At 32.6% G+C, this 27,539-nt stretch overlaps 1 protein-coding gene across 2 annotated transcripts in view; it reads right to left on the reverse strand.

The window, feature by feature from the left end:
- Positions 1–11,633: 11,633 nt before the first annotated feature.
- LOC127710483 (uncharacterized) overlaps positions 11,634–27,539 on the reverse strand; it is a 52,748-nt gene continuing 36,842 nt past the window's right edge. The window contains exons 5-8 of one of the 2 annotated variants that reach the window (XM_052216362.1): positions 22,924–23,218; positions 18,633–18,711; positions 17,042–17,524; positions 11,634–11,750 (exon numbers count right to left, since the gene is read on the reverse strand). In XM_052216362.1, the coding sequence (XP_052072322.1) occupies positions 17,089–17,524; positions 18,633–18,711; positions 22,924–23,218 (810 nt within the window). In that variant the 3' untranslated portion in view covers positions 11,634–11,750; positions 17,042–17,088. Of the gene's footprint in view, positions 11,751–15,678; positions 17,525–18,632; positions 18,712–22,923; positions 23,219–27,539 lie in introns of those variants that run through there. The other variant, XM_052216361.1, reaches the window with a different exon arrangement.

Raw genomic sequence — 27,539 nt, forward strand, 5'->3', positions numbered from 1 at the left:
CTAATAACCCTAGATAACACACACAAAAATGAAGTTTTTTTTAAGTTATGCATTTTTAAGATCCACTTGTAAAGTCTGTCGTCCAGTACTTTTAGAAAAAAATTGTTATTCGAACACACATACTCCGTTTTAGAAAGGTAGTTCACTTCAACCATATATTTCATTTTTTAGTACAAAATGTACTGTGTATTTTTAATGTTATGGCCTAAATATGTAAAACAAAATAATAGAATCTGAAGCGAGATGATGTATCAAATATTTCTGCTTTATGCGTTTTCAAAACAGAAAAGTCAACTCAAATACGCCTGAACATAAAAAGGTGTACTCGACTTTCTCTTTTTGATGAAATTATTGCCCATTTTTAGGATTTTTTCCCTAAAAACTGTCGCCGGGGGGCAGAGATGAAAATCAATGCTTTAAAAGATCAACCTATTATCTTTCTGTGGAAGTTTTTGCAGCTGAATTTATCCTTATGCTAAAAAAAGAACCACATGTATTTGCACCTGCTCAAAAAAATCCACATGCATTTGCACCTACCACAATCGACTGTTTTCTGGAAATTTTCTGTAGATCAAACGTTTACAAATATCTCGAAGCTCCTTCCTATAATTTAAGTAAAACACGTATATAAGATGCATAAAATCCTAAAGTATGCACCTTCATTAAACTTTTAAAGCCCATAGAAACAGATGTAAAAAATCAAATTTACCAATTTGGCCTTTATTACCTTTTCGAAAAAAGCGTTTCATTTCTTTTATTTAATTTCAACTAGGTATCCGCCTGCGCTATATTGCATTAAACACACCACAAAGGTAAACTATACTACGAAATGCATTTGTATTTTCTGAGAAAGTCCACACTTAAATCTTGTACCGGTTATGCAGTATTATATAAATAGCACATAGCTGAGAGGGTGATAGAGCAGATTGTTATCCCGAGAAAACATTGTTGACCGCGGCGAAGCCAAGGTTGACAATGTCTTTTCGAGGGGTGACAATCTGCTCTATCACCCTTTCAGCTATGTGTTGTTTACTTTATTATACTGAATGTTCTGTTTTTACTGTCTGTTAAATTTCACATTCAAAATATGACGTCTTGTACATAACAATCATCCCTATTTAGTAAAGCGCACACATGATCAAGCGTCTCCGTGAAGGGTAATAGAGTATTGCCATGGGATAGAGTAAATTGTCTCCCTCGTATTAACCAATCAGAATCCCGAATTTTGACATGAAGTATAATAAATTTTAATCCCTTTCATAAGCATTAGTATATTAAGTTTGTTTTCAGTTCGACTAGTACTTACATAATTAATATGCATAATCAGCTGTGAAAAGGAAGTTTAACGGTAAACCTCTCCTTTAATTTAATTGAGAAAAGAGATGGAAAGAACAGATAAAAGGTACAAAACACTTTACTGTACATGCGGAAGAAAATCCATAGTTTGTAACCGTAAAGTCAAAAACCTCGTCAATAGTTGCCATTCGCATATATGATTTTTTTTTTTGTATTTTGTGGATTTTAGAGTTAACGATTGATTGATTGATTGATTGTTGATGTTTAACACCACTTTCCACACTTTTGGCTACATAGTGGCGGTCAGATTTATTTTATTAATACCCTCCGAATAATGTTTTTTTAAGGGAATGGCAATTTGCAATAGATCTTTTATAAAACAATGCAACATGCACACTTCACTTTTAAATAAAAAAAAACAGCTCATCACAGATCAACAAAACACTCATCAGTCACGCTCGAATCAAAAATGTTAAAAGTTAAAGTTCAAAGTTAGAGCATTGACAACATTCCCGATTACACCAACACAATGGCCGTTTTATTTTAAAGTTTGCACTACTGAGTGCTGTATTTAAACACGCATACAATAATTTGAGTTTTATTCTTTGAAGGCATATGGTGTAATCAGAACAAAATAACACAACATGTTCGAGATTAGGGGACGGAAAAAGGGTTCAAGGTATTAACATGATTAATAGATATTAGTAAGATTTAATTGGCATGAACTCTATTTGTTCGTGCGATTTTGTCAATTTTTACATGATTTTATCTTTTCCGTGGAGATATATACTGTTTTAGTTGAACAATGCCAGAACTTATTAATATACATAATGAATTGGCCATATACCTTATTTATTTTAAACAATGACATTTTGTATTTTTTCATACCAATAAATTGAATAATAGGTTGATTCTACTTTGTTTTTAGAGTGTCGAGTTTAAGTATTTAATCTGCGATATGTCTAGTTCTCCATAATACATACTTTTCTGATTTAACATTCTTCTCTTTCAAGTCTGAAATAAATGAAAGCATGACTTTGTATGTATATAACACTTAACCTTTAACAGATCAAACCATCTCAATCAACCTAAAATAGTGTAAAACCTGCCTAACAAACAATGTGTAATAATGGAAATGATCATTGTGCGTCTTATAAAATAGAAAAAGGTAGAAATTATCAATAAAATATCATAAATCATATGAGGATAGAAATCACCATGGCTGAAATAATAAAAAAAAAAAAACGACCAGACAAATGACATTCTAAAACATACTACACGGAAACATATAGACTGAGATAGAACTTATGTGCTAAGGACAACAAAACAGTTCCTAATCTTTTACTGACACCCGTCATGTTCCATGGTAAGTAAAAATGAGGTTATACGTCAAACGTGATGATAACCGGAAAAGATTGGAAATACAGTCAAGGGGTCAAGAAAATCAAGTTATTTTTTTGACATAATAATATTATTTATATGCAATTACCATAATTACATCATATACAACTGTTCTTTTACAGACTTTAATTTTGATAATTTGCGTATTTATTTTTATCAATTAATATGTTCACTACTAGATAGTGCCCTTTAAGAATCAAAGCTATTATTTGATACCAAATAGCCCTCCCTCATGGTGCGCCGCTATAATTGTCATATTAAACATAATCAATTCTGCGAACCCATTGGACAGTAACCTAGATGTAAATAGTAAGATGGTTACAAACTGTGTTTTTATAAGAATAAGAACAAAAATTAAATTTCATGTCATTCTTTAACTTTTCTCTCATTTTCTGTTTTATAGACGTTTTTGCTATGAAATGCTTTATATGCCATTTACAGATATTAGACAACAAATGACAAGATTGCGTGTGTCAGCACACTCTGTTGAGATTACAAAGTGAAGATATCAGGGTATTGCTCGACACGATATAGCTTGTTTCAGATGCCCTAGCTTTAAAAATGAAGATGCATTGCATTAACTTCTTAATTGCATTTAACTATAAAACATAAGAGAATAATCAATAACTTTGTTCTATGAGATTATTGTGCTATATATTTGATAAGTCAAATGCTAAGGATCGGTTAATTTGGCAAATGGATAATTAAGATAAGGATATCTTGTTGGAAATGTGTGCTGTCATGAAACATAAGGAAAAATCCCCACAATTTAACCCATTATCTTCAATATTTTTTTTAAATTTATTTCTCACGTCATTGAAGCAAGTTGTACTTGCAGTCTGCATCAGAATATTTCTTTTTCCAAATCCTAAATTATTTTGCTCCAAATTTTACCAGTACACATTAAAATGTCATATATGAGTCCATGCTCTTGGTGATTCTTGCATTTAGCATAAATATGACTGTTTATGACTGATAATTGAATTATTCGAGAAAAAAATTGTCTACACGAAGTGGGTTCAAAGTCGTTAATTTTTTTGTTTTATTTACAAACTTCTAAATAAGAATCCATAAAAAAGGTTACCTATACATGTACACTTACACAATGCGATTAAAAATAAACTTACACAATGAATACATTTTTAATTTTACACCAATGTCCTATATTAGGTAGGATTGAACGTTCACAATATATAAATAGAAGTTTTAGGGGTCTAAATACAGCATAAACAACATTTTCCAAAAGACCAAAAAAGTGAAAAAGTATATTTTAACAAAACGCATTTGACTAACAGGTCGACCAACAAATGTTCTTAAACCCTGCTGACTGCCATTGGCGATTGCCAAATAAACGGATCACTAGATGTAACAAAATGGATCTTAACTATTAATTAAATACCAAACAGAAACAATAAACTTGCGGAAAAAATGGTATACCGCAAACAAAAGGTGCAAAAATTAGTACACCATATCCGGATTTCGACAATTAATGTCTCTTCAGTGATGTTAGGAATCGAAACGGTATTTGGAAGGCCATATAATTTACCTCAATTTAGGATAGACTCTTGAATTTTGAAGAGTCGAAATAGATTGAACGGATCATATAAACCCGAAGGCAAATTAAGATCCATTTATTACATCGGTGATTACCAAGTAAACGGATCACCGATGTAATAAATGGATCTTAATTTTAAATTTAATACTAAACAGAAAATAATAAACTTGCGGAAAAGATGATATACCGCAAACAAAAGGTGCAAAGGTTTTTGTACACCATATCCGGATTTCGACAAATAATGTCTCTTCAGTGATGTTAGGAATCGAAACGGTATTTGGAAAGCCCAACAATTGAGGTATACCATCTTTTCCGCAAGTTTATTGTTTTCTGTTTAGTATTAAATTTATCATTACGATCCATTTATTACATAGGTGATCCGTTTATTTGGCGATCGCCAATGGCAGTCATCAGGGTTTAAGAACATTAAAAATGTTGTTGTTCAACCTGTTAGTCAAATGCGTTTTGTTAAAATATACTTTTTCACTTTTTTGGTCTTTTGAAAAATGTTGTTTGTGCTGTATTTAGACCCCTCTAACAAGAAATTTGTTTTGCATGCACACGTATAAAAATTGCGGTTTTTATCCAACGCAACCATAGGTTTGAACGTTGTTTTCAATTTAGACTTGTTTGTAAATAGAAGTTTTATATACAAACAAACCTTCAAAAATGGTACTTGCCCTTTGCAAAGACAATGATTTGCTAATTTACTCAGGGAAACCCAAAAATATTCCCGATCACAAATTGTGAAAAAAATGTCAACAATTAGTAATACAGGGTTTGGGAGGAATTGTGAATACAAAATGGGTGCACATAAAGTATTGTCAATCTTAAAAACGAGTTGGACCAAATATCTAAAAAAGAAGGTCACAAAACATTATATGCCGATTATGGTTAACGTTCTGAAAACATTTCCTTAAATTGTAATGAATGGTTAATGAGTAGTTGCAAATATAAATGGACCCGGGGCCCCTTCATAAAGCAATAGCAAAGTACATACTTTAAAACGAAACCGTCGAAACTGAAGGTGTACAATAGCGTTGTATTGATAAAATTGTGAAATCGTTTCAATAAATTAAAAGTGGTTTAGGAAGAAATGCGGTAACATAATTAGATATACTAATCAACAAAAGAAACGATACATGGCAATGTATTTTCCTTATATATAATGAAATTGGATACACTGTACCAAGGTTAATAATTGCCCAATTGGTCTAATATTTACAGAGTGTTATCATTTAAGGCAAATATGCGATTTTTTTTTTTTTGCAATATTTGTTATTTCAAAAATCGTATTTTCACCCAAAAATTCAAAAATCGATATTAGAACTTAAAACTTTCAACTTAAACATGGTCTGCTTAAAATTTTGAATGCCTTCGCAGATATTTGAATGCTTGATTCACATCTTCGAAATTAAGAGCCGACTTTTGTCATCATTTTCCGCAAAATAAATTTGACCCCTATGTGCAATAACACGGTATTTTCTCACTTTCCAATTTGGTCAGATTCTTTTAATCATATGCATTTGATTTGCAAATGAATGTTTTTTATTGGATAATTTAACAGTTTTTCCTATTTATTATATTTTATGATAAATTGGACTTCAAATTTGTGTATCGTTAGTTTTGTTGACTAGTATATATACTATAGTGTGCAGATTTGTTGACGCCCATGCTATCCCAAAGAACACACAAAAAAAAGTAAGAGATGCAAATGTACATCATGTAAGTAACGTTTTGTGGAGGTTTCACACTTTCTGTGAAGCGGCTCATGATCATTTGCTAACAAAAGGACGAAAAAAATGACAGACGGATAGACGAACGGACTCCTAAATCATAATAAACTCCTGCTGCAAAGCGGGTTATATATAGTGATTTTTGAGGAGATGATAATTATTTAAGCAACGATAGGTCAACATACGGTCTTCAACAATGTGCCAAACCCATACATAATAGTTTGCAATAAAGGGCCAGGACATGACAAAATGTGAAACAATTCAAACAAACAAACAAACAAACAAACAACGGTTTGATTTATGACTAAACAATACACAAAAAAAAAAACAAATATAACAAACAGCAACCAACAACAACAGAACAAACTATAAAAATCATTTGAAAAGCATATCCAGATGTATACAATATGTATATTAAGAAACACAAATACCTCGATAAGAAAATAAAGACCGGATGATAAAAAACCTAAAAAAATGAACATTACATAGTAGATCAACGATTTTAAACAAACCATATTTCCATATAACTTGTATAGTACACAAATCTCTATCATGTATATTGAGGACTATAATATGCAGTAGACTAATACATTTAGCTGATAAAGTATAGAAATATGGTTGCCTGCACAACTCCAACTCATTAGAAAAACGACGTATTGCAGGAGGGTGCCTGCTATCCTCATACAATACACTATCATTAGAATAGAATGTGGACATTCAATGAATGAACATTTGCCTATTAGGTTATCAAGATGATATGCTACAGCAGTACTGTACAAATATTGATATGATATAAAGCAGCAATTCAGACAGATGACGCATATAAGTGAATTATCACAACAGTACAGTCAGTATTGCAGCGAGATTAAAATCCCTATTATTTATTCCTCAACCAACAGAACTTGAGGTCATCCCAAGTAGACAGTACTTCAGTTCTTTGATTTTATATAGAATTTGAGTCTGTTAATTATTAAAAAAGTTAAATCTTTGTATGACATCACTTCCGTATATAACTTGTGATATCTGGTCATTTTTCAGCACTTTTGTTAAAATTTTGACCATGCAATCCTTCATTTACATAATAAGAGAAACAAATATTTCAGGACAATAACAACAAAAAAGCAATTAATTTCATATTTGAATTGATAAGCCAAACCAGATATATGAGGACAATGACTGGCTTATTTCCTGTTTGAAATCTTTAATAATTAAACAAATATCATTATTATTGTATTTTTTTTTAGTTTAATAAATTGAGTATTAATAATAGGGAAGTAATCCAATATCTGATTGCACAAGTTATATTGCATACTGATTGTCCACTTTCAAATACGTCTGATATTGATAATCTTCAGTAAATTATTTGTCAAAAGAAAAATAAATCAGAATACTTTATATTGTGATCTTTATTGAAATTGAAAAAGACAAAAAAAAAAAACAATAACCTAGATGTACGTTATATTCACTTGGCTGGTGAAACGTATTTTCAATACCATAAAACAGAGGAGACAGGAGCATGGAAAATTACACAACAGAAAAATGGTCTTGTATGGAAGAAAGAACAGGATAAGTACAAAACATTTTTGTCACACTTGAGACAAAAACTGCAGAATGACTAACATCACAGTTATACTTTTCTAGTGTTGGTGTTGGCTTCACAATGCATTATATGCAGACCATCTTAGTTTCAAACAAATACTTGTACATTTTTGTGAGGTTCAGCATATTATGTAAAAACATATACATTTTTTAAAGTAAAAACACAATCGGTCTTGGTGGGCAATTTGGAAATAGAATTTTTCAACATCTCATTAAATTGTGCATGAATTGAAACCGCTCACAAGTTTTTTTCTGTTTTTCGCTTCCTTTTTTTAAGATTTGACAGATATCTGTATTTTTAAAAGTACATTTGTATTAAAAAAATTTGTTTGCATATTTTCAAATAAAAATGGCTAAGTACATATGAAAATAACTATTCTGCACTGTGACACCAAACAATGAAAGTAGAGGTTTGTTAAATTTATCTTAAAATACAAAAGAAAAACTAAACTGATAAACTTGAAATAAAAAATATTTGGTTGTGATGAAACCCTGATTTCATGAAGTAGTCACACAATGTGTTATTGTCCCCCGCACGATGCGTTGCAGGGTACATAGGAGTACTGGGTGTCCGTCCGTCTGTCTGTCTGGTCTTGTTAGCGCTCTCACATGTACAATTATTGCCAGATTTATATCAAAGGTTTATAGCAGAAATGTCTTGGACAATTTCGAAAATCAGTGCCAATCAAATATTGTTAAAAGAGTTTTTTTTAGTTATTGCCCTTGGACAGATAGAATATGTACAATGCGGGGAATATTGGAACTTTGTTCTTTTAATTTTTATTCAAACAAAATTATAAACTACTCAAGTTATTTCTTTTCTAATGCAGATGAATTTCAGGCAGAGCAAGGACTACAACAATAATCATACCTTCAAGCAATATTTAATTTTGAAGCTTCCATAAGATAACTTTGGGGCACTCATTAGCATATTTTGAAATATATGTTTTTTCTACAACTGTATAATTAAGAGTTACAATTACTGCATGCAGAAAATTATGCTTCTGTTTCACTAGATATCACTAGTCAATTATAGTCTAAATTAAAAACAAATTAAAATTTATTTTTATTACAGAAACTGCAAAATAGAAATAAGGCTCTGCGTACAAAGAAACTGCCGATCGTGGAGGAGGAAAAGATCATGAAGGCCATGAACATAGATTTCATGTCCAGTGAGGACAGTATCATTTATCTCATAAATTATTTGACCCATGTTCCTTCAGTCTTGGTTCATTAACTTTGAGTATTTTGTATAGTTTTCAAGAAAAAAATATTGCTATTTAATTTCGGCAATTGCATTTTACTATCAAAATTATATACAGTGCGGCATATCTGTGTCATCAGTTTATATTAGTAATTATTGTGTTTGGTTAACCTACATATGATGTTTTAATTTTCCTTTGTCTTATCGAAGTAAATGCTGAATAATATTTCAGGTAGAACTTATTTGTCTATTGTGTTGGAACATTTTTTTAATCTTTTTAATCAACAAATATATAACACATTATTTAAATCAATTGGTAAATGACGGAGTTGTTGCATAGTAGTAATGTCACTTTCTTTACGGATGTTCCTACGTATCATTCATCCTCCTTTCCAAACGGCCGCAAAAAGGGACAACCATTTAATTTTCGGGAGGCTGGTTGGGGATAGATGGGCAGGAGGATTTTGAAAATAAATATCCTGGCCCGGCAAGAGCTGAAAATAAATAACATTTCACAAGACATTATGAAAATGTATTTTCAGCAACACTAAATGCAGGATATAATTATGTACAAAAGTGAAATAAATATTGTCTGGTTAAAAAATAAACATGTGTAGCAATAGATGGAAATCAATCCGCAAAAAATCCTCCATCCCCCCCACCACCACCACCCCACCCAACCCCCATCCTCCCACCCCCAGAATATCAAATGCTCATCCCCTTATCATTAGTTTGGCTGTCGGATGTGAGGGGTTCATGACACCATATTTTTAACTTTACTTCAATCAACACATAGCTTTCACTACAAGTACTGAAATAACTGATAACTCTTAATTGAAAAAAATTGAAAAGAAGCAACAGTCCATTATGCACCAAAAATCGGGATTGGACTCCGTACTATATAAGGATGGGGACTTCCTGATCACCTCTCATTTTGCTCACGAAAGAAAAATTTTGATGATATGTCATAAAGGAGAAAACACGGTCGAGATTGTGACTACGGGAAGTCGACCATACCATTGGTCACCATCTGAAACAGATATTCTGCAACGGTCAACACAGACACGAAATTTTATCCTTACCAATACGAGCTGTTTTATTAGCTTCCTTGTCGGTAACAACCCTCTCCATAATAAATGCTGATTTAAAACACGACAAAAAACGACTAACGAAACAGTCCAAAATGGAACATAGTCAAAGTTATGGGTCATAATAGAGCTTTCTTACAATTTGTACGTTCGCTTGACGAATCATACGTAAGACTTTTGAGGGATCCTGTATTTTGAATTATTCTTAAAATTTGACATATTTATGTAATCTTATTCAAGGCTCTCATGGGACTAAGATGGCGCTTCGTCTTAATGTTTGCCCACCAAGGACCAAAACACTGCATGCAACGACATATGTCAAAATTGACATTCATGCAATATAGGAATTTCATGACGTACGATGTAAAATATAAACAAAAACAAGGTGAAGAAGATAAATCAACAAAATTTGATAAACGCAGACTGGTCAGAAGAAGAAAAATATCATTCAAAAACTCGTGCTCAACTACCGTCCCACCCCATCCCCTCCCCCACCCCCCAACCCGAAAAAAGTAAAATGAATAAACCATTTGACGTGGCTCGGTACCTATACAACCCGTCATTGTGTTGTTGTGCTATGGTAAATTTTTGTATTCTTGTCTTTCGTTTTTGCTAATGTGCTTTGTCTATATGCCTTTTTGTTTGTCATATTTGCTTGTTTTGTAGTGATAAAGATTATAACACAATGTTGACTGCTGTACCCATATTTTTAACATTTTTACCTATTATGTCTGTTTGTTTTGTTCACACATCGTTGTCAATATAATGGAATTTTATGCGACTGTCATACAAGTGAGAGGTTTAGCTAGCTATAAAACCAGGCTTAATACACCATTTTCTACATAAGAAAATGCCTGTACCAAGTCAGGAATATGACAGTTGTTATCCATTCGTTTGATGTGTTTGAGCTTTCGATTTGCCATTTGCTTAGGGACTTTCCGTTTAGAATTTTCCTTGGAGTTCGGTATTTTTGTAATTTTACTTTTTACTTCGTTCCATTTAACTACCCTCTGTGTTGTTCCTGGTATTCAGTTGGTGATTGATAGCGCAAAGAGATTTAGTATTTAGAGTTGTGTCACTATTTGTTATCAGCCTATTACTATTGAGAGTCAAATGATCTGTGATGCGTGACAAGGATTTATTTGTCTGCACACAGTAGTAAGCAATTGGTACATTAAATTCCTAATCGGCTTCGTGCAAATATTTTCTCTGACAAATAATAAAGTATTGCATTTGAACTAGGTACATAACAATGCTTTCAAAACGTGTCTCAACATACATTATAGGCCCTTATCGTTTGTTCTGACCTCTTTAGTTCTTTTTAGTTTGATCAGTATCTTCCCTATTGAAGTATACCTCACTACTCCTTTTTATTAATATTCATATATTTCTTCATCTCTGTTTTACATATTGAGATTGAAGTGTCGAGCGTAAAAATTAAACATTTGGATACACTACAGAAACAAAACGGTGTTTATCTAAAGCATAATAAACCTTCTTTAAATGATTTTTGGAACTTATAAAAGTCAAACTAATAGTACAGAAAACGCTATCATTTTTCTTTATAATTGATCTTTGAAATGCTATAATAGATGTTAAGCTAACTCAAGTAGTCCGGCATTTCTATAGTTATTTGCTATGTAAAAAGCTCACTTTGATATCAATTATGTTCTCATTCGTTCCTCAACCGAACATAAAGTATTTAATCCTTAAACCACAACACTTAGGCTAGTACATAAAACAAAACCACCATATCATTATGGGATCAGCTCGCCAGTTGTGCAACTATCTTTATTAAATTTATTATGGGCAAACATATAAAGAGTCCGTCACATATGACATCTGCACTGGCCGCTGTCATGTTGAAATATCTACAAAGAGAAAACAGAAACAGTCAGTATACAAATAAATAAAAAATATATACATTCTCCTTATAAATAGCTATGGATGGGACGGTGGGTTAGCTGCACTGAAAACTGAGCTTCGAATGATTATATACTGTAGTTTGATAAACAAAGAAAACTATTCCCTCTTTTGAAATTCGTGCAACATAAGTGGCAACTTTAAACTCAAAATTTAACATAAGTTAAAGGTCCAATTCGGACCAATGGTCAATGTTTATTAAAGTAAATAAACAATTACACGTGAATGTACACGTGGATAAGCAGTATAGCAACGTGTATTAGATAACAGGAATAAATACATATAAAATATTGGTAAATTATGGTTTTTGTTAATGACGATTGTCAATTTTAAGAAGGCAAGCCAGATATGTGGATACTCATTACTGGCGATGCACGCATATGATAATATGTTTTTCCTATCGACGTAACCTGTCCAGTTCCGTTTGCAGTTCACCCGAATCGTCAATGTGTTTTCACTCGGTTGGTAAATTCCAAATGGATTATCGAGTTTTGGAACATCGGTTTTATTACTGATGCCTCTTATCTGAAATTCCAAATCATAAACTTAATGTGTTGAGCTTTGTCAGTGTAGCGTTTTTATTTTGTATGATAGAAAAATGTCTCGGCAACTATAACATGACAATAACACATATATTTTGTGCGTCCAAAGCGCTTTTCTTGATTTACCTTATTCAGTAAAGGTCAAACCAAAAATTTAAAAAACAACTCTGTTTAAGTACTTGAATAGGTTAAGAGCTATTTTTAAAAAAACTTGGCATTAGCAAAAATAACCTCATTCAACTCGTGTAAACTTAACAACACGACGTCTGCAAATTGTGTAGCAGGTTCAACTTTATATTCCGTAATACAACAGATCACCCCGGATATTTTGTTGGTTCGTGTAGATTAGTATTTACCTTTCTATGTAGTGTTGTTTAGACTGTTTATTGTCTTTTCGTCGAGTATTGTCTTGTGTCGTTGTTGTAATGGTTTAAAACAGTTGCAACCAACGTGACTTAAAAAACTTTAAAACCTATCTTCACATTTTTAATAGATTAAAACAAAATACTAGTATCCCAAAAATATAAAAAAAAAGAAAAATAGAAATGGTGTAAATATTCAGTCAAAAGATTGATTGATTGATTTTTGGTCTAGCTTTTATTGGCGGACAAATCCGGTGTGCCCAGAGAGAACCATCGACCTACGGCAGGAAAACTGGCAATCCTAAGCAATTTAGATTAGAGTCAAAGGCACTTCCCACGTGCGAGGTTTTAACGAACTCGCACCTAAATCAAAGGAAAACAACGCCATAGTTAAAAGGGAAAGTAGGAAAGATAATCAAATGATCAGGAAAAGAAACGTTTCTAATTTAAATTGATGATTTAGATGACTAAAATGTTGACAACAATAAATAAGACTTAATTCTATTTGTCTGTTGGAGTTTAGAATAAGGAATATTTAAGAGAATGATTATTTAGTCAAAGCTTTAATTCTATTGCAATGTTTGTGCCAAGTCAGGAATATGTCAGTTGTTTTCTATTCGTTAGATGTGTTTGAGCCTTTGATTTAGCCATTTTATAAAAGATTTTCCGTTTTGAATTTCCCTTGGAGTTCGGTATTTTTGTTATTTTACTATTTTTTGCAATAGAAGTTGTACTTTGATTGCATGTATTATATCAACTCCTTGAAGATCTTGTAGAATCCTGTTTTCATGTATTTTTTTTTTAATTGTTTGGAATAGTATAACCTAATCTTAACATCGATTTGTACCGTACTTTTAATTAAAAATAGGGGCCTCGGTGGCTGAGTGGTTTAAGCTGTGCATCTACTGTATAAATAGCCTTTCAATATTGAGGTGAGTTCGAGCCGCGTACATGTCGCACGTTGCATGTGCGTTCGACTCCAATCTTAATTGACTAGTTATGTCAGTTTTCCTGCCGAAAGTCGGTTGTTCTCTCAGGGAACTTCGGCTTCCTCAACGAATAAGATATGACCGCCACGATATAGCCAATAGTGCTGAAAGTGGCATTGAACACCAAACAATCAATTAATCAATTTCAAATGTGTATCTTTTATATAAGATACATGTTGTATTTAAAGTTTAATTGTGTTGTTGATGTACTTCCGATGTGTCCTTTCATTTATAGTGTCTGGGCAGAAAGTTGATGAACCAGGTTTATGTCAAAGAACGTCTCGTTCTTCTTCTAAAAAAAATCATCGGAAGATACCAAGACCTTATTGATAAATATTTCGTATCAACTTCACAAATAATACATGATGGTCTTGATGTATAGATTCTAGGTACTGACGTTGTTCATCATCTTAATTACGTGTTATAGTGTTCTTTTATTTGTCTTTGTAAATTATCAAAGTTTACTGTTTGGTCCATTTTTTGGTAATATCCTTTAGGTGTGGCTCGGTACTTGTACATCCTCCATAATGTTGTGGTGCTGTGGTCATTTTTTGTATTCTTGTGTTTCATTTTTTGCGTATGTACTTTGTCTGTATGCCTTTTTATTTTTCTTTGTTGACATATTTTGTTGGCCCCCGCGTAACGCGTTGCAGGGGACATGGAAATACCGGGCATCCGTCCGTCCGGTATTGTAAGCGCTTTCACAGGTACAATTCTTTCAAGATTTTTATAAAACTTATACTATAGGTTAATATCAGCAATTTCTCGGACAAGTTCTATAATGGTGACCGATCGACTTTTTTTAAAAGAGTTATGCCCTTGGAAATATCATATTTATGGAAAATGGACTCGTTAGCGCTCTCACGGGTACAATTCTTGCCAATTTTTTATAAAACTTATACTATAGGTTAATATCAGCAATATCTCGTCGGACAAGTTTTATAATGGTGGACGATCGACTTTTAAAAAAGAAGAGTTATGACCCTTGGAAATATTAAATTTATGGAAAATGGCCTCGTTAGCGCTCTCACGGGTACAATTCTTGCCAGATTTTTATAAAACTTATACAATAGGTTAATATCAGCAATATCTCGGGCAAGTTTTATAACGGTGACGGATCGACTTTTTTAAAAAGATTTCTGACCCTTGGAAATATTAAATTTATGAAAAATGGCCTCGTTAGCGCTCTCACGAGTACAATTTTTTATAAAACTTATAGTTTACTATATGTAATGCCCTTGAAGGTCTGTTTTGAATATTTAACAAAAAACTTTTTTGTCCCCCGCTCACTCTTTTTAGTTATAAATTGTTTTCAAGAACAACAAAAAAAAGTGGTTTTTTTTTTTAGTCATTGCCCCTGATAGATAAAATATGTGCAACGCGGGGGACATTGGAACTCTGTTCTTTTATTTTAATAGTGATTGAGATTATAACACAATGTTGACTGCTGTATCCCTATTTTGACATGTTTACCTAATAGTATAATGTCTTTTGTATTGTTCACACTTTGTTGTCAATATAATGGATTTTATGCGACTGTCATACAGGTGAGAGGTTTAGCTAGCTAGCTATAAAACCAGGTTTAATCCACCATTTTCTACATAAGGAAATGCCTGTACCAAGTCAGGAATATGACAGTAGTTTTCCATTCGTTTGATGTGTTTCAGCTTTTGATTTTGCAATTTGTTGAGGGACTTTCCGTTTTGAATTTTCCTTGGAGTTCGGTATTTTTGTTGTTTTGCTTTTTAAAGGTATTACAAAACTATATTTAATATTGATTGATTGATTGATTGGTGTTTGCTTTATGCCGCCTAAGCACAAAAAGGCTATATCGCAGCGAGAGCTATGTCAATTTTTTAATAAAAGTAGGTTTTAAAATCAGACAAAAAGTCCTTCAATATACTACAACACAAGTTTAAAGCAAAGCTACTTATTTACAAATAAAAATCAACACTAAGACCATGTAATAAAGATTAAAATCACTTCAAACTCAGACAAAATATTTATTTTTTAGATTATAGTCCAATATCTTATACTATCATCGTCTTTATCAAATATGTTGTGTGTTACATATCGACATTATGAATCATATAACCATACAATGCAAAGCGAAGCCATGATATGAGTTTTAATAACGAAATAACAAACATAAATAATATAAAAATATAAAACAAAACGAACTAATCAATCAAACTGAAATGACAAACATGAATAATATAAAGTTAAATATTGCGAATAAATGAACTAAAACTAAAATGATGATTAGACAATCATGAACCATATAAAATTACAAAACAATGTGAGCAATTAACTGAGCTTACATGACAAAATGAAACTATAAATCATATAATATGACAAAACAATGCAAAAAAATACACTGAACTTAAGGATGTACACCTCTGAGGAGCCAAAATTTCTAGAATTAAACTTTTTTCTTTACCTGATTTTTGGGTTTATATGACTGTAAGAAAGTAATTGACGAAGAAAAAATCATACGGTGGTGCACTTCTTTTTTTGCTTAGGCCATTTGAAAGTACTCCATGTTTCAGTTTCCCATTTTTCATCAATTTTTACCCATTTTTGGGCTATTATCATGAAAAAAATCATGGTTTCACAATTAAACTTTTTTTCATACTTACTCTAAAGATGAAGTGGACCAATCTGAATAAATTTAACTTAAAAAACTATAGGTAGGTGTTAATATAAGAAAGTTTTATAAAATTTTGTTGCTTTTTCGTGTCTAATTGACCATGCTGTAAATTTTGTAAATTTGGAATTTTTCTCTTTTTTTAGAACAAAAAGCATATTATATCAACTTCTTTGTTAAGAATGATTGAAAAATACATATTTAAGAATTTTAAAAAGAAAAAATTGATATGGGATGTACATATTTTTGGTAAAATAATTTCTTTGTACCCTCACCGATTTTCTCAACATTTTGGCTGATGCCACTGAACGGATTGGTTAAAAAAATTGAAAACTTTATCACTCAAAAACTACTTATTGTAAGTACACAATTTTTTCACATAGTTTAGTTTGATTATAATATTTTTTAAATTCATTGATATTTTCAACTTGCTTTGGAAATGATACCAGAACGAGATTTCAACGAGATTAAATCGTCAGAAGAATACATCCTTAGCTAACTTGATAAAATCATGAGTTCTATAAAAATGCAACATCAATGAAATAAACACAATGATGAACTAAAAATCGTTCAGAAAATTAATCAAGATATTCTGTGTCGAAAGATTATGCGTGTATATGCCATGCATACATATGGAGTATTTCATGCAATATTAGATGTGTAAGTGAGCAATCAAATCAGCTATATTAAAGCCTTTACTTCTGGATCCTTCTCTTTTCTCCTTTGTCTTTTGTTAAAGTGACCAATCAAATCAGCTGTATTAAAGCCTTTACTTCTGAATCCTTCTCGTTTTCTCCTTTGTCTTTTGTTACTCTCATTATGAAATCTTTTATTCTGTTCTTCAGTGTTGTCTTCAGATCTAAGTTTTGTTCATAATGATGAACCATCTCACGTGACAATTTTTCTTCTCTTCTACTGTACACCATTTCAGCCAATTTATCCCAGTCACCTTTGACCTGTAATGCATGGTAACAGCGTAGTATCAATAACTTTTCATCTTTTGTTAATTTCTTCATTGGTTTAGTGACTTGTTTTCTTTTAGTCGGCGCTCCTTCAGTCGATGGTCCCTCTTGCACAATCTTCACTGGTGTAGATGATTTAATAAGTTTGGCTGAAAAAGTGGCAGATTTGTCCGACTCTTTGTCTGGCATTACATCCCCACCAAATGACACATCCGACTTCCTGTGGATATATAGTGTGACCATAAATTACCTTTTTTACATAATCAACTATGTTTAAAACAAACAAAAAAGAAAAATTAGAACATAGTGAAGCATGTCAATTGTTTTACTTACTTCCCTGATAGATTATTTGTTTCATTAAAACAAACCATTTATTAACAAATACTGTAAGTTGTAAAGTGCAACTTCCCTGATAGATTGTTTGTTTCAATAAAACAAACCATTTATTGACAAATACTGTAAGTTGTAAAGTGCAAAATTTTGCAAGGAATTTATTGTCGCTAATTTTTCAAATAAGATAAAATCGAGAAAGCATTAAATTGATCTTTATGTATGAGGAAGATGTGAAGAATTAGAAGGACGCCGGAAAAAACACCCTGCAAACAGGATTGGACTGTGACAAATTTAATGTCCTTGAACGTAGACATTTTTAGAGTACTTTGACTGTCACTAAGTCTCTTTTTGTCCATCTCTTTCATAATCCGTGGTTGAATGACTTGTTGGTTGTTCTATAGAAAAGAAAACTATTGGATTCATTACTGATACCATTTATTGCTACACAAGGCTTGAAAACATATGATATTTGAAGATGACTTTGTTTTACAAAACTAAGAATACTTTGGATGCAGTAAATATTGTTTTTATCTCTAGTAAATCAATAACTTAAAAAAAATGAAATGTTCGGGGCTTTTTATAGCCGACTATACGGTATGGTTTTTTCTCATTGTTGAAGGCCGTAAGGTTGCCTATAATTGCTTACATCCACTTTATTTGAACTTTGGTGGATAGTTGCCTCATTGGCAATCATACCTCATCTCCTTATTTTTATAAGGGAAGAAGAATTAACTAGGATAACAAACATTCTCAACTTTTTAACATTTAGTTTCTGTTTAAATGGCTTGCTATGATTGGATGATTAACCATGTGTCCGTTAACATGTACAGTACAATTTCAGTCCAATAAAAACAAGTTAGTTGTACATTGTGCAGAGAAACAGATATATTGTGAACAGAGAAAAATAAATATAACGGATATATGGGGTGTTTATCAATTAATTCTTAAGTCCTAGTTAAAGCTCTTGTATTTTTTTACTCTCTATGAAAACATACCTGTCTGCTGCCTTTGTCTGTTTAGGTTGTTTTGCAAGTGACACATCGCCAGCAAATTGAACATTCTTCGCTGGTCTTTCTGGGTAATACAAGAACAAAAGGTGTATATTTAAAAGCTTATAAATCTAACATTTTATTACAATTCTTACTTATAATACACTGCACATCAGGGCTTCTTTATTTACAAATGCATCTTCGAATTTAAATTCATACAAATTTCCACATAATAGAATAAAACGAACGAATTGAACCTCATATGAGGGATTGGATGGGGTCCTTCACTTCTGTATATTTTAAGTTTTTTAGGCCAATTTTCTCTAATTCTTTAATTTTTTAAGCCAATTTTCTCTATTCTTTATATTTTAAGCCCATTATTCTCTACATATTACATTTTAGCACCCCATTATTCTCTATTTTGGACCATTTTTTTCTATTCTTCGTATTGTTTGCCCATTATTCTCTATTTTGTAAACCTCCATACAGACTCTCTCATATGTGTATACTCATCACGTGTTTTTGTTTAGTTTCAACACGATGTAAACTTTAATTATTTAGATATGTGCACAATATTGAAATAACATGCATACTGTTGTAAAAGTTTGGAATTGTTCACATTAAAAACGTTGCTGTTTTATATTTTTGTGTTTCTTTTTTGTGATCGTGTTGTGTGGGATCGGTTTTAATTCCAATGTAACACCCAACGCCTTTAGCTAGTTCAATGTGAATAAAGGAAATAATTGTCATTTCATCATCTTGTAAATGCTAAATATACTAAATGGATGTTCATTCATCGTTAAACTGCGGTTTCATGAAAGTATGCTTTATCGCAAAAGTCTATGTTATAGATTCTTAGAATATGTTGTATTCTGTTTGCCAGGTAAGAGCTAACAAAACTAGAGGCTCTGAAGAGCCTGTGTCGCTCACCTTGGTCTATGTGCATATCAAACAAAGGACACTCTCCAACATTGTAGACAAGAATAGACTTCATGACAAAAATCTCTATTTTGTTGATCTTGTATTACTGATCTTTCAGTCTGTTTAGTTTCTCTCTATTTTCTTTAGTTTTTGCTCAAAACACAAAAGAGGGTAAAAAAAAAATCTCATTTAAGGGCAATCACTCCTATGAAGAGTGACAGTCTACTAACTATATCGGCAAAATTTGACTTTTTAATAGATCTTGCCTTGCTGATCATTTTTGTGATTTAAAGTTTTATTTATCTATTATAATTTAAATCATATAAGGCATAACGGAAAAAATGTTTCTCTCTAAATATCATAGTTTTCATGATAATAGGCAAAAATGAAAAAATGGTAAAATTTGTCATTTATGGGCAATAACTCCTATAAGAATTTGTCCAACAGTTTTGACGTATATGGAAAATTAGTAGAGCTCATTATTCTGAACATTTTTGCTCCTTTCAGATTTTCTCTATTTATAACGGTTCAAAAAATAATAGACAAAACTTGCATTTTACCCCTATTTCTATTTTTAGCCATGTCGGCCATGTTGGTTGGTAGGCGGGGTCATCGGACATATTTTTTAAACTATATACCCTAATGATGATTATGGCCAAGTTTGGTGAAATTTGTCTCAGTAGTTTCAGAGGGGAAGATTTTTGTAAAAGATTACAAAAATTTACAAAAAAATGTTAAAAATTGGCTATAAAGGGCAATAACTCCTTAAGGGGTCAATTGACCATTTTGTTGGTTGGCAGGCAGGGTCATCGGACACATTTTTAAAACTAAATACCCTAATGATGATTGTGGCCAAGTTTGGTTAAATTTGTCTCAGTAGTTTCAGAGAAGAAGATTTGTGTAAAAGATTACAATAAAATGCTCCGCTGGGGCGCAGCTTGATACGACCGCAGAGGTCGAACCCTGAACAGTTGGGGCAAGTATGGACACAACATTCAAGCTTGATACAGCACTGAATTTGGATTGTAATTAAATATTTGACACAGCATAGGTTTCTGACACAGAATGAATGTGGTCTAAGAACTTAAACATTTTTAATTTACCTATTCAAACCATATCATTATTATTTGCTTTTATATATAAATCAGAAATAACCAATTTAAAATGGAAAATTTTAAAGAAAAAAAAATCCCCCCCCCCAAATTTTTTGAACCCCCTTATGATTCATCACCCCCAAACTCAATCCCAGCCTTCCCTTTGTGGTATGGTACCTTGCAGTACAATTTCAGAGAGATCCATACACTTGAACACAAGTTATTGTCTGGAACTAGAAAAATGCTTGTTTTTTTGGCCCCTTTTTGGCCCCAAATTCCTAAACGTTTAGGGCAATTACCCCCAAACTCAAACCCAGCTTTCCCTTTGTGATACGGAACCTTGTTGTACAATTTCATAAAGATCCATACACTAACACACAAGTTATTGTCCTGAAACTAGAAAAATGCTTGTTTTTTTGCCCCTTTATTGCCCCTAATTCCGAAAATTTTGAGGCAATTAATTTTGTAGTTTGATGTTATGAACGTTTGTGGTCTTGCACGGAGCACTTCCAACAAATCTGTATCTGTATCTGTATTCGTACGTGTAGATTCCTATTTTAATAGGCTTTTATGCACGGTGAAAGAATTGCCCAAATCATATTCTACTGATGTGTTTGCCTGCGTTACCACTGTAACTACAAATAGTCCACTCATGTCTTACTTTAAGAATGCTTATTATGCTAAATTTGTTAATAATATTGTAACAACAACGTTGTGAATGTTAGATCTAGATCGTTTGTTATGTCAATTTCCGTATCTGTATGGTGTTACTTTCAAACGCACAACTGATTAAAAATTTTGTTTCATAAATTATTTTTTTGCCCCTTCATGGCCCCTAATTCCGACAATTTTGAGTCAATTACCCCCAAAATCAATCCCAGCCTTCCCTTTGTGGTATGATACCTTGTAATACAATTTCAGAGAGATCCATAGACTTGAACACAAGTTATTGTCTGGAAACCAGAAAAATGCTTATTTTTGGCCCCTTTTTGGCCCCTTATTCCTAAACGTTTTGGGCAATTACCCCCAAACTATGGAATCTTGTGGTACAATTTCATAAAGATCCATACACTTACACACAAGTTATTGTCATGAAACTAGAAAACTGCTTGGTTTTTGCCCCTTTTTGGCCCCTAATTCCTAAAATTTGGAGGCAATTACCCCCAAAATCAATCCAAGCATTCCCTTTTTGATATGGAACCTTGTGGTACAATGTCAGAGAGATCCATACACTTACACACAAGTTATTGTCATGATACTAGAAAAATGCTTGTTTTTTGCCCCTTTTTGGCCCCTAATTCCTATAAATTTGGAGGCAATTACCCCAAAATCAATCCCGGCATTCCCTTTGTGATATGGAACCTTGTGGTACAATGTCAGAGAGATCCATACACTAACACACAAGTTATGTCTGGAAGTTACAAAAATGCTTTTTTTTGGCCCCTTTTTGGCCCCTAAACTTAACTGTTTGTACCATAACCCCCAAAATCAATCCCCACCTTCCTAATGTGGTATTGAACCTTATGGTAAAATTTCATTGAGATCCATTTACTTAAACTTAAGTTAGAGTGCGAAAACCAATGTGTCATCGGACGACGACGACGACGACGACGCCAACGTCATACCAATATACGACCGCAAAAATGACTATAAAGGGCAATAACTCCTTAAGGGGTCAATTGACCATTTTGGTCATGTTGACTTATTTGTAGATCTTACTTTGCTGTACATTATTGCTGTTAACAGTTTATCTCTATCTATAATAATATTGAAGATAATAACCAAAACCTTCAAAATTTTCTTAAAATTACCAATTCATGGGCAGCAACCCAACAATGGGTTGTCTGATTTGTCTGAAAATTTCAGGGGAGATAGATGTTTACCTGATGAAATATTTGACTCCGTCAAATTTGCTCTAAATGCTTTGGTTTCAGAGATATAAGCCAAAATCTACATTTTACCCCTATGTTTTATTTTTAGCCATGGCGGCCATCTTGGTTGGCGGGCCCGGTCATCGGACACATTTTTTAAACTAAATACCCCTATGATGATTGTGGCCAAGTTTGGTTAAAAAGTAGTTTCAAAGGAGAACATTTTTGTAAAAGTTAACGACGATGGACGACGACGACGGACAAAGGAGGACGGACGACGGACGCCGGACGACGGACGCCGGACGCCAAGTGATGAGAAAAGCTCACTTGGCCTTTAAGGCCAGGTGAGCTAAAAACCAGCAAGATTTATCGAAATGACAAAATCAAACCAATAATAACCATTTAACTTACTTTGACATGCATTCTGTTTGTCCTTACTGACAGGCGAAGTACCCTGACCTCTTTCAAGACTTGTGTAATAACTTTTTTCCTTTCCAAGTAAAAAAGGAGTCCCGGATGCCTCGTCATTAATTGACTTTTTACTAATTTCATTGGCATAGGAAAGTGAATATATGACTATTTTCTTTTTTAATAGAATTGCCATTTTTTCCACAACAACATCTTCAATGTGTTCTCCATCTTCGGCGATCTTCTTAATAAATATGTTCCATTCTTCATTTGTAAAATGTGCATCATGAATTTGATCCTAGAAATGATATACAAAAGCAAAATATGAGTTATTTGACAAAATGATTATATTTCATCACATAGATATACAACACTCTTTTCATACTAAATTCAGGATCCGAAAATGCATCACAATAGTGTACTGTAAGGTCGTCGTTGACTATCACGCAGTGATCTATATTTGTTTGTTGCATGAGTCATATTTATAGGTTAAAATGAAGTAATTATTTACATAGGCGACAATGGTAGCCTTTTTGGTTTTGCGTTTTCACTATAAAAGATCCGTTGATAAAACTCTCAGATTCTGAATTTTCGACACCTTTGGGTGTGAATAAAAATGCAAAACACATATGGTGCCGCAGCTTTTTTGATAGAGAAATTGCATTCTTTAAGGGTACTCTATGGTTCCGGAATTTTCGAAACAGTATGAATGAAGAACACCCCTTGCATAATTTTGCACAGAAAATGTTGCTCATCACAGAGAGTTTCCCCCAAAATTCTCGCTATTTCTACACCAATAGCCAACACTCCATTCTCACTATTTTAATTTCGTTTCCTAATTAGCAGGGCAGCAGCAGAAAATAAATTTATTCTACCTATTATCTTGGATGTAAAAACTAGGTGGCGCCAGTCATCTTTATTTACTTCCTTTTAAACTATAGATTATAACATGACATTTTTCAGATCAGCCCTAAACTTTCTTATAGGACCGACGGTTTTAGCCCATGGTGCCAATAAGAGTCAAGGGATGACACAATGGCCGGTATGGAAAATGTCATGTAATTTTCTATGTATCACTAGCATATGAATTTGGACCGAGAATTATAGATATAGTATGTCTTTCTTTTCTGTATGTCTGGTAATTCAAAATAACTCAAGATAAGTTTTGGTTAGAATTACAGCAAATTACGTAGTTATCTCCCCTTAAACGTTAATTTATAGTGCATTTCAACCAAATTGTGTCTTCTATTAACAGAACAGGAAACAGGAAAGAAAGTTATTTTCGTGCATTACTATCTATAATGAACTGAAATAATATAAACTTGAGTGGGTTTTTATTTGTCATGTTTTCACCACTGCCTGATTCTTAGGCAGACTGGCACTTAAGTTTAAAATAGCATTTTGGATTAAATTGGAATGTCCTTCATTCATATCTAAGATAACAGCTTAAGTCTTGACAATATCTATCAGAATTTCAGTTTGAAATCATAAGTATCTGAAAAAAGCCCTCACTTTGGCCTTAAGGATGTTCGCTCCTCTTGTTTTGTTTTTTGAGTTTTTGCCAGATATTCGGAATCCTGTGGTTTTATCCATGTAGTGCCATTCAAACATTTTGCACGCAAACCCCTACTTTTCTTTTCATATTTTTATTACATATAGTTTAAAAAGCCACATTTGAAAATCTTATAAAATCCTTGTTATTTTTTCATTGCTTTTGAAAGAAAAGAGGTGCAAATGTTAAATGTATGAAAAATCTAGAGAGAATCACTTCCCGCCAAATTTTCAATGGCTTATATCTTGAAAACAAGCACACGGAACCTTCATTTTTTTCTGCTTTTTCAGTTCCTTTATTCATATACTTTCAATTTATAATACTCTTTTAAAAGGCTTGTTACTTTGGAACAGAGTAGCGAACATCCTTAAATAGATTACATTGTTAAAAAAGGAGTGCTGCCACCTACATTGAATTGGATAACTAAATTTCTTATTTTTCCAAAATGATATTTTTCTATCACAAATTAAAAAAAGATAAAAGGAATAAAATATCTTTCGGTTCAAAACATATATCTCCTGGTTTCAATTGTTACGAGAGTTAGCATTACGTGTGGAGGCCATATCGAAAAACGATTGATTGATTGTTGGTTTTTAACGTTCAGTGTCGAAAAACGAAGTTCGATAAAGAAACTCTTAGCAGGCGATTCATTGTTGTACAAAGAGATAATGCATCACATGCTTACATTATCGGTCTTTTAATCCTATCAATGATTTGCAACTAGTATTAAATTTGCGGTGACGATGTGGAATGAATACCGATTAAGAATGAAAAATAACAAAATGACAAAACATATTTCAAGAGTTGCAGAAACACTTCCAAAAATAAATAACGATTCCATAAACAAACCAGAACGTGTCATAAAGAAGTGTAAGCCATGTCATAAGCGGCGATACAAATATCCTAGGTCTGTACCATTTCAGATCTTCATTCGAAGACTGGTAAGTTTCATAATTAAATTGCCATTTGATGACTTCTTTGCCAAGTGCAATGTCATCGCATGGTCTACCCATCACATCGATTTGGGGAACCTGATAAATGCAACGTTTGGATAAATAGATTAAAAAATATAGACGTTGGCAGTAAAAGCTGAAACCGTGTGTCGCTCACCTTGGTCTATGTGCATATCAAACAATGGACACTCTCCAACATTGTAGACGAGAATAGACTTCTTGACAAAAATCTCTATTTTGTTGATCTTGTATTACTGATTTTTTAGTCTGTTTAGTTTCTCTCTATCTTCTTATTTTTTGCTCAAAACACAAAAAAAGGGTTAAAAAAAATCGTCATTTAAGGGCAATCACTCCTATGAAAAGTGACAGTCTACTAACTAAATCGACAAAATTTGACTTTTTAATAGATCTTGCCTTGCTGATCATTTTTGTGATTTAAAGTGTTTATTTATCTATTATAATTTAAATCATATAAGGCATAACGGGGAAAAAAATGTTTCTATCTAAATATCATAGTTTTTATGATAATAGGCAAACATGAAAAAAAATGGTAAAATTTGTCTTTTATGGGCAATAACTTCTAAAAGAATTTGTCTAACAGTTTTGACGTATATGTACAATTGGTAGAGCTCATTATTCTGAACATTTTTGCCCTCTTCAGATTTTCTCTATTTATAACGGTTCAAAAAATAATAGACAAAACTTACATTTTACCACTATGTTCTATTTTTAGCCATGTCGGCCATGTTGGTTGGTAGGTGGGGTCATCAAACACATTTTTTAAACTAGATACCCTAATGATGATTGTGGCCAAGTTTTGTTAAATTTGTCTCAGTAGTTTCAGAGGAGATGATTTTTGTAAAAGATTACAAAAATAACATAAAATTGTTAAAAAATTGACTATAAAGGGCAACAACTCCTAAAGGTGTCAAATGACCATTTTGGTCATGTGACTTATTTGTAGATCTTACTTTGCTGAACATTATTGCTGTTTACAGTTTATCTCTATCTTTAATAATATTCAAGATAATAACCAAAAACTGCAAAATTTCCTTAAAATTATCAATTCAGGGGCAGCAACCCAACTACGGGTTGTCTGATTTGTCTGAAAATTTCAGGGCAGATAGATCTTAATCTGATGAACATTTTTACCCCAATCAGATTTGCTTTAAATGCTTTAGTTTTAGAGATATAAGCCAAAATCTGCATTTTACCCCTATTTTCTATTTTTAGCCATGTCGGCCATGTTGGTTAGTAAGCGGAGTCATCGGACACATTTTTAAAACTAGATACCCTAATGATGATTGTGGCCAAGTTTGATTAAATTTGTCTCAGTAGTTTCAGAGGAAAAGAATTTTGTAAAAGATTACAAAAATTTACAAAAAATTGTTAAAAATTGACTATAAAAGGCAATAACTCCTTAAGGGGTCAATTGACCATTTTGGTCATGTTTGACTTATTTGTAGATCTTACTTTGCTGTACATTATTGCTGTTTACAAGTTTTCTCTATCTATGATAATATTGAAGTTAATAACCAAAAACTGCAAAATTTTCTTAAAATTACCAATTCAGGGGCAGCAACTCAACAACGGGTTGTCTGATTTATCTGAAAATTTTATTGTAGATAGATCTTGACCTGATAAACAATTTTATCTCGTCAGATTTGCTCTTTATGCTAAGGTTTCAGAGATATAAGCCAAAATCTACATTTTACCCCTATGTTCTATTTTTAGCCATGGCGGCCATCTTGCTTGACGGGCCGGGTCATCGGACACATTTTTTTAAACTAGAAACCTCAATGATGATTGTGGCTAAGTTTTGTTAAATTTGACCCAGTAGTTTCAGAGGAGAAGATTTTTGTAAAAGTTAACGACGGACGACGGACGCCAAGTGATGAGAAAAGGTCATTTGGCCCTTTGGGCCAGGTGAGCTAAAAAATGTGGTATGGTCGAAAATGAGACAAGAGACCAAATGACGTAGAGGTAAGCATTTAATGGTCACATTACGACCTTTAACAATGAGAAAGCGATAAAAAGCCCCGAAATGACAAATGTAAACCAATCCAAACGAGAAAACTGACGGGCCTGATTAATGTACGAAACGATAAACGAAA

The sequence above is a fragment of the Mytilus californianus genome, unplaced genomic scaffold (genome assembly GCF_021869535.1).
Source record: "Mytilus californianus isolate M0D057914Y unplaced genomic scaffold, xbMytCali1.0.p SCAF_8, whole genome shotgun sequence".
Lineage (NCBI taxonomy): Eukaryota > Metazoa > Mollusca > Bivalvia > Mytilida > Mytilidae > Mytilus > Mytilus californianus.